Raw genomic sequence first — 6,000 nt, 5'->3', positions numbered from 1 at the left:
TCCCTAGGATGCCTGAGGTCATGCTTGTGGCCAGGTCATGAGATGGGGTTTGCATCTTCTGCCCAAGTTCTGGCTAACTCACCCACTCCCTGCATCCCCCCAACCATGCCTGGTGGAAAATCCCTCTCCAAAGAGAAGAGCTGAGGCCCTCCCCATTCCTCCTGTGGACTCACCCAAGTCCTGCTCCCAGGAAGCTGAAACTCAGCAGAGGGTGAGGTGAATGCTCAATGCTCTGAGCCCTAACACAAGCCTCAGTTGCAACCCCCATCCCCATTCCCCAGCCCATTGTCAGCAAAAAGACAGCCACACGGTTAAAGTGCATCTCTGGTAATGCTTTATTGATCTGAGGGATCCTGCTGCACCTGGCTCCCTACATCTCCATTCTCATCTGAAGTGCCCCTCAGGCCTTCCAGACCATTACCCCACCCAGAGATATTTCATGAGAATCGATATATGTGTGTGTCTGTGCAAATACGTGTGTATATATATGTGTCTATATATATATCCATATAAACACACATATATATATATATATATATATATATATATATATATTAGCTGTACAGTATTTACAGGTACAAATAAAATAGGCTTGAAAATTACAGAGGTGGTTGGGATCCAACACCATTTCAGTTTGCTCAGCAGATAGAAAAATAAAGCACCAGTGGCCTTTGAATGGCATTTGAATTTCCATGTGAGCAAAGATGGCTGGCCGGTGGGAGAGAACAGGTTTGGCTTAAGCTCCAGCTGGCTATGATAGGCCTTCCATCTGGCTGGCCCAGGGGCCAGGACTTGAGAAAGGGGCTGTTATATTAGCCCATTAGCATGGGCAAAAGGGACAAGGACACAGACCCTTGTCTCTTAACTACGCTCTGCTTTTGCTTGGCCTGGGCAGTGGCTGTGCGTGGCCAAAGGCTACAGAGGATCCCATGGGGTGGTAGATAAAGCGTGAAATCCAAGTCAGTGAAAACTGGTTTCATTGGCATCTTGAGACTTGAGAAAGGAAGGTTCTCCACCCTCACATCCCAATCTATGCCAATTCGTCATGTCGTGTATTAGGGGCCCGTCAGTGCCCACTCTTAACTCAGCCTCATAAAATCCAGCATCGTATTTACACAAATGAAACAGCTCGTGGTGATTGGGGCTGCCCTGCCCTCCACCCCTGTGCCCATTCACTCCAGTCCAATTCCTCTGAAGAATCCACCTCAGGGCCAAGGTTGACCCTGAAGGCAGGACCAGAACCTCCTGTCCCATCTCAAAATCACCCTTGCAGCAAACAAGACGTCTTGGCCTCTCAGTCTGGTAGAGACCTAGAATCACACACTGCTGTTGACTTCTTTGTCCCTATAGGCGGGGAGCTGTGGTGGCTTCAGGCCAAGTGGTGGCCTTATGGGCAGGTGGCAGGTGGCAGAAGTCTTCTTGCTCCTCATTCAATTGTCTTCTCTTTTTCGGAGAGTGGAATACAAGCGTGGGGGTGAAGGGGGAGTGGAGTTGCCTAAATTCTCTTTTTCTCCCCTCTATGTGCAGAGGAGCTTTAGGAAAGAGGGCAGGACAGGCAGCTGGAGCCACTGGGGCCTGGCTCCGCTCCTGGCAGCAGCATCCAGGGGGCTGCTCTGTTCTTGGTTCCCCCTCACTCCTTTGGTGCCCGGGAGGGCCTCGGTGGTGCACCCTGGGACCAGCCCAAAGCTCACAGCTTTGTCTCAGGCCCTGCTGCCTGCAGGGTGGGGAAGGAGTCCCGGATCTTTGCCACTTCCATGGCACACAGGTGCCCAAATACTTTGTTGTACCAGTCAGGAGAACGGCCCCTAGGGAAGTAGAAGAAAACAGGCATGAGCGACGGGTTTCTCCCTGGAGCCTTCACTAGGGAGAAGGAAGAAAAGGCTTGTCCCCAGCTTCAGGGATCAATAGCATGAGGCAGAGAGTAGGGGCAGAGGCAGGGGAGGGGTCAGGGCCAAGAAGACTGAGCAGGCCACCCCAGGCCCAGTACCTGAGGTCCGCGCGGCAGATGTGTGTGAGCCGAGAGCGGCCCAGACCACAAGGCTCCATGAGGTACTGGGACGTGAGCATGAGGGCCCGCACACCAGTCTCTGGCACTGGTTGCTCAGGATCCAGGGACTGAGAGACAAGCAAGCAACCCCCGCGCGGCAGGTCAGAGCGCCACATCCTGTCGGAGAAGGGACACATAGGCTCAGATTCCTAGTGCTGGTTTCCACCCACTTCCCCGGCCCCACAAGCACAATGAAGTGGCAGCTGCGGCCCCTCACCGAAGCACCACGAAGTCACGGCAGGGATGGGGTGCCATGCTGTCGGTGACATAGTGGTACAGCTCCACACCCGGCATCAGGGCTTCCAGCACCTGGGCCCGCAGCAGGTCCTCATCCCAGAGGGCCCGCTCCCGGAGAACACGATGCAGCACCACAGCTGGGGGGGCTGCCACCTCTGTGGACACCTTCCATAGCCGCAGGGGGTGCCCGTCTGGTGCCTGTGAGCCACAGGAGTGGGGATGGGGGCAGCTGTCAGGGCTGGTGAACTCTGACTCTAGCCCTAAGTCCAGGCCTCAAACTGCAGGGCCTGAGGCTCAATAGGGTAGGCTGCAGAGCTCCTCTGCTAACCCTGGCCAGACTGAGAGTGTCCCCATGTTCCCGGCCCTCTCTCCCTCTCTCTTTTCTGGATATCTGCTTTTCAGCCTGTCAGACATCATAAAGAGATGACGGGACACATTCTCAGAGGCCTCTCAGGCCCTACCATGATGGGCATAGTGCTTGGAAGTACAGGAAGATGGTTATCAAGGAGCTCGCCATGTAGCACATGTACTACATAAGCTGCCCCGTACAGTGCCTTTTGTATGTGCCAGGCACTCACTCTGATCCTACACGGGAGGTTTTGTTATGACCCTTTTTACACAGGACACTTCAGGCTTGCAATCTTACTCAGAGTCCACGTCCAAGAAAGAGCGTGGCCAGTGCCCAGAGGGGAACAGAGAGAAATCCCCTCCATCCGATGCTAAATGGAGGAGTAACACATTCCATTGTTGGCTCGAGACATGTAATGCTTGGGGTCAGGGCAGTCCAGGCAGCAGGACCACACGAAGGTGCAAATGCAAGGATTCAGCTGGACTGCGGGGCAGGGAGAGATGGGAGTTGAGGCTATCAAAGCAGCGTCGTGTCTGGAACGGGGCTTTTAGAAGGTCATTCTGGCAGGTGGTTCCTGAGAGAGCTCCCTTGGTCTCATTTGGTTCTTGATTCCTTAAAGTACTTTCTTGGCTCTCTTACATTCTCCAAGGATCAGGCCAAGGCACTGCGAGACGGGGAGGGCAGCTCCTGGGCTCCCTCCTTCGGGTTTCCAGACTCCCCTTGCCTGTATCATGCTCTCCCAGCCCCATAGCAGCCACTCGTGGTGTGGTACTCACCTTCCTGCAAGCCACCTCCGTGTGCTGGGGCCCTGGCATGCTCATCCAGCCCTTGAAGCGCTCAGCAGCATCACGCAGCAGGTCCTGGACGCTCTCCTCCATGTAGAGGCTCAGGCTCACCCCCGCAGCTTGGGCCTGACGCAGCTCAGCCAGGGCTGGTCCGGGAGGGCTGAGCTCAGCTGCGCTGTAGGAGCTGCAGAGCTGCAGCACCATATCCTGGGGCACCTGAGAGTGCACACACACACTGGGCTGCAGCTCCAGAGAGCAGGAGACCCCATGGGGTCTGTCAGGTTCACATTAAAGGCAGTGGAGAGGTACAGCTACCACAGCAAGGTAGATGAGAAACCTTGTGGGGGAAGAGTATGAGCTTGAGGGGTGTGTGTCAAATTGGGTCCTATCCCTGACTTGGGGCACCAAGGTCAGACTTGATGGTTCTCTCAGGTCTGGTAAGTAGGTGCCATGGCCTGGGGTTACTCACCTGGAAAAGTTTCTTGCAGTCACTGATCATGTGTGACAGGCCCTGGGTGGCTGCCATGTTCTCACTCAGGTCCCTAGGGCCAGGCCTGCCAACCAGGCTGCGTTTGCTCTTGATCCTAGATGGGCAGGAGGTGGTAAGAGGAGAGATGGCACAAGGGCACAAGACAAGATGGCCAACACACTGCCTTCCAGCTGCCAGGAAGCAACTTTATCAAACCTGGGCACAAAACCACCTGCTGCCTTTTAGAAGGCCCTGCTCCACAGCATCCCACCAGCCCAGAGCCCCTGAGGAGTCAGGCTCACTCCTTGTGGTGAGGCTGAGACACAGCACCGCCAGCCATCAAAGGCCAAATAGTCCAGTGGGGCCTGAAGTGTCCGGACCCAGCCCGGCCCTGACATGCCCTGACCCATTTCACCTGGGAGAGGGGCTATCCTTCTTAGAAACGTTGAGGTGGAAGATGGAGGGTGCCAGGCACACTGCCAGGTTGCCTGCTGTCATCTGGTTTTCCTTGGCAGACGCAATGTCACTTAAGAAGTAGAGCAGGGTCTGCAGCACCTCTCGGTTCTCATCGGGGAGCAGCAAGGTAGCAGCTTGTGCTGCTGCCAACCACTGATCCTTGGGGAGCACTGTGAGGAAGCAATAGAAAAAGAACTTTCCTTACTTCCCCAGAGGCCTTAGCAGAAAGCCTCCTGCTTCCAAGGGGGCAAAAGGCATGGCAGTCCCAAGGTGAGCAGTGAGAGGGAAGCAAAAAGGTCCATTCTATAAGGCCTTTGGGTGCCTGATCTAGCTCTATTACTAATGTACAGTGTAAACTTAGTTAGTTCCCCTTTCTTCCCTCAGGGCCTCAGTCTACCCTTCTATATAATGGGTTTGGGAGCAGAATGGTTTCTCTCCAAGGGCCTTTCCAACTCCAGATAGTAACTGTTCCAGTCAGCTCACAGGTCCAGCTACATCTGCCTGCACCAGGCTTATCTTCCACAAGGCCTGGGATTCAGGGAGGTTGAGAATGGGGCAGGTTATTGGGGGTATGAGTGGGTGACTCACACTGGTAGATATGCAGGAAAGTAGTGGTGAGCTTGCTGGTGAAGATGGGCTCAGGCAGGTCCCGGAAATACTGCTTCAGCAGGTCAGCCACGTCGTAGGCTGACTGGCCCTCATAGCAGACATTGTCAGGCGAGGTCTCATTCATTTGGCGCAGGTTCTGGATCCTGGACTTGACCCCGGACTTGCGGAAGATGCCCACCTGGTCCATGCAGGGGAGGGAGGGAGGAAGGCATGTATGAGTAGGAGAGAAACTGTGAGGCCAGTCCTGGAGGGAGTGTCGGGAGCGTAGGCCACCCCAGACTTCAAAGCCCGTCAGGCTTCCTGAGGGGCAAGGTGGGGAGACAAATGGCAAAACCAAATACAAGGATTTTTACAGCTTCAGGGCCAAAGAGAAATATGCTTTTGTGGAGACGAGTAGGAAAAGGTAGGTCAAGGCTAACTCAGCTCCCAGAAGACCAGGACTACAAAGCCTGGGCCAGAAAGAAGGTAACACAGAGCTGGGCCTTGGAGTAGAAAGGAGCTTCATCCTTTCTGGGCCTTCCTGAGAACAGCAAAGGCCTCTGATGGACCAGCCCAAGTGAGCGGGAAGGCCAGAGCTGTTCTCCTCCTCAGCTCCTCAGCCTTCCGCCCAATGCTCACCACCACCCCACCCCCGCACCATCTCCCCCAACAGACTGCCCTAAGAGGGCTCACTTGGTCCAGGCACTGGCTGCGCAAATAACGCATGGCTTGCTGAATGCTCTGTGGCAGCGGCTGGCCCGTGCGCTGCAGGTGGATGAGGGGTGGCACCCCAAATACGTGCTGTCCCCGGTAGTCTGGGGTCTTGTTCCTCCTCATGAACTTGGGCATTGACCTGTTTGGGAGAATGACAAGTGATCAGAGAGGGGGAACACAGTTTGGAGACTCTGCCCGCAGTCTCGAAGGATCAGGTAGGGTGAGGAGGGTAAGGCACACACCACAGCCCCAGAGTCAACACTCATTGAGCACCTGCTTTGGGCCCAGCCCTAAGGAGTCACAGAGGAACACAGAGAGCTCTCAGTCTGACCGAGGAGATTACAGTGTCAACAGG

General features: G+C 55.0%; 1 protein-coding gene across 9 annotated transcripts in view; it reads right to left on the bottom strand.

Moving 5' to 3' along the window:
- Positions 1–321: 321 nt before the first annotated feature.
- STARD8 (StAR related lipid transfer domain containing 8) overlaps positions 322–6,000 on the bottom strand; it is a 77,147-nt gene continuing 71,468 nt past the window's right edge. For all 9 annotated transcript variants that reach the window (XM_074392241.1, XM_074392243.1, XM_074392240.1 and 6 more), the window contains 8 exons: positions 5,625–5,784; positions 4,932–5,130; positions 4,303–4,513; positions 3,888–4,002; positions 3,410–3,634; positions 2,265–2,482; positions 1,988–2,164; positions 322–1,805 (listed from right to left, as the gene is read on the bottom strand). In XM_074392241.1, coding sequence (XP_074248342.1) covers positions 1,688–1,805; positions 1,988–2,164; positions 2,265–2,482; positions 3,410–3,634; positions 3,888–4,002; positions 4,303–4,513; positions 4,932–5,130; positions 5,625–5,784 — 1,423 coding nt within the window. In that variant the 3' untranslated portion in view covers positions 322–1,687. The remainder of the gene's footprint in view (positions 1,806–1,987; positions 2,165–2,264; positions 2,483–3,409; positions 3,635–3,887; positions 4,003–4,302; positions 4,514–4,931; positions 5,131–5,624; positions 5,785–6,000) is intronic.

The sequence above is a fragment of the Saimiri boliviensis genome, chromosome X, assembly GCF_048565385.1.
Source record: "Saimiri boliviensis isolate mSaiBol1 chromosome X, mSaiBol1.pri, whole genome shotgun sequence".
Taxonomy (NCBI): domain Eukaryota; kingdom Metazoa; phylum Chordata; class Mammalia; order Primates; family Cebidae; genus Saimiri; species Saimiri boliviensis.
The sequence above is the reverse complement of the archived record's forward strand: the minus strand, read 5'-3'. Positions and strand labels throughout refer to the sequence as shown.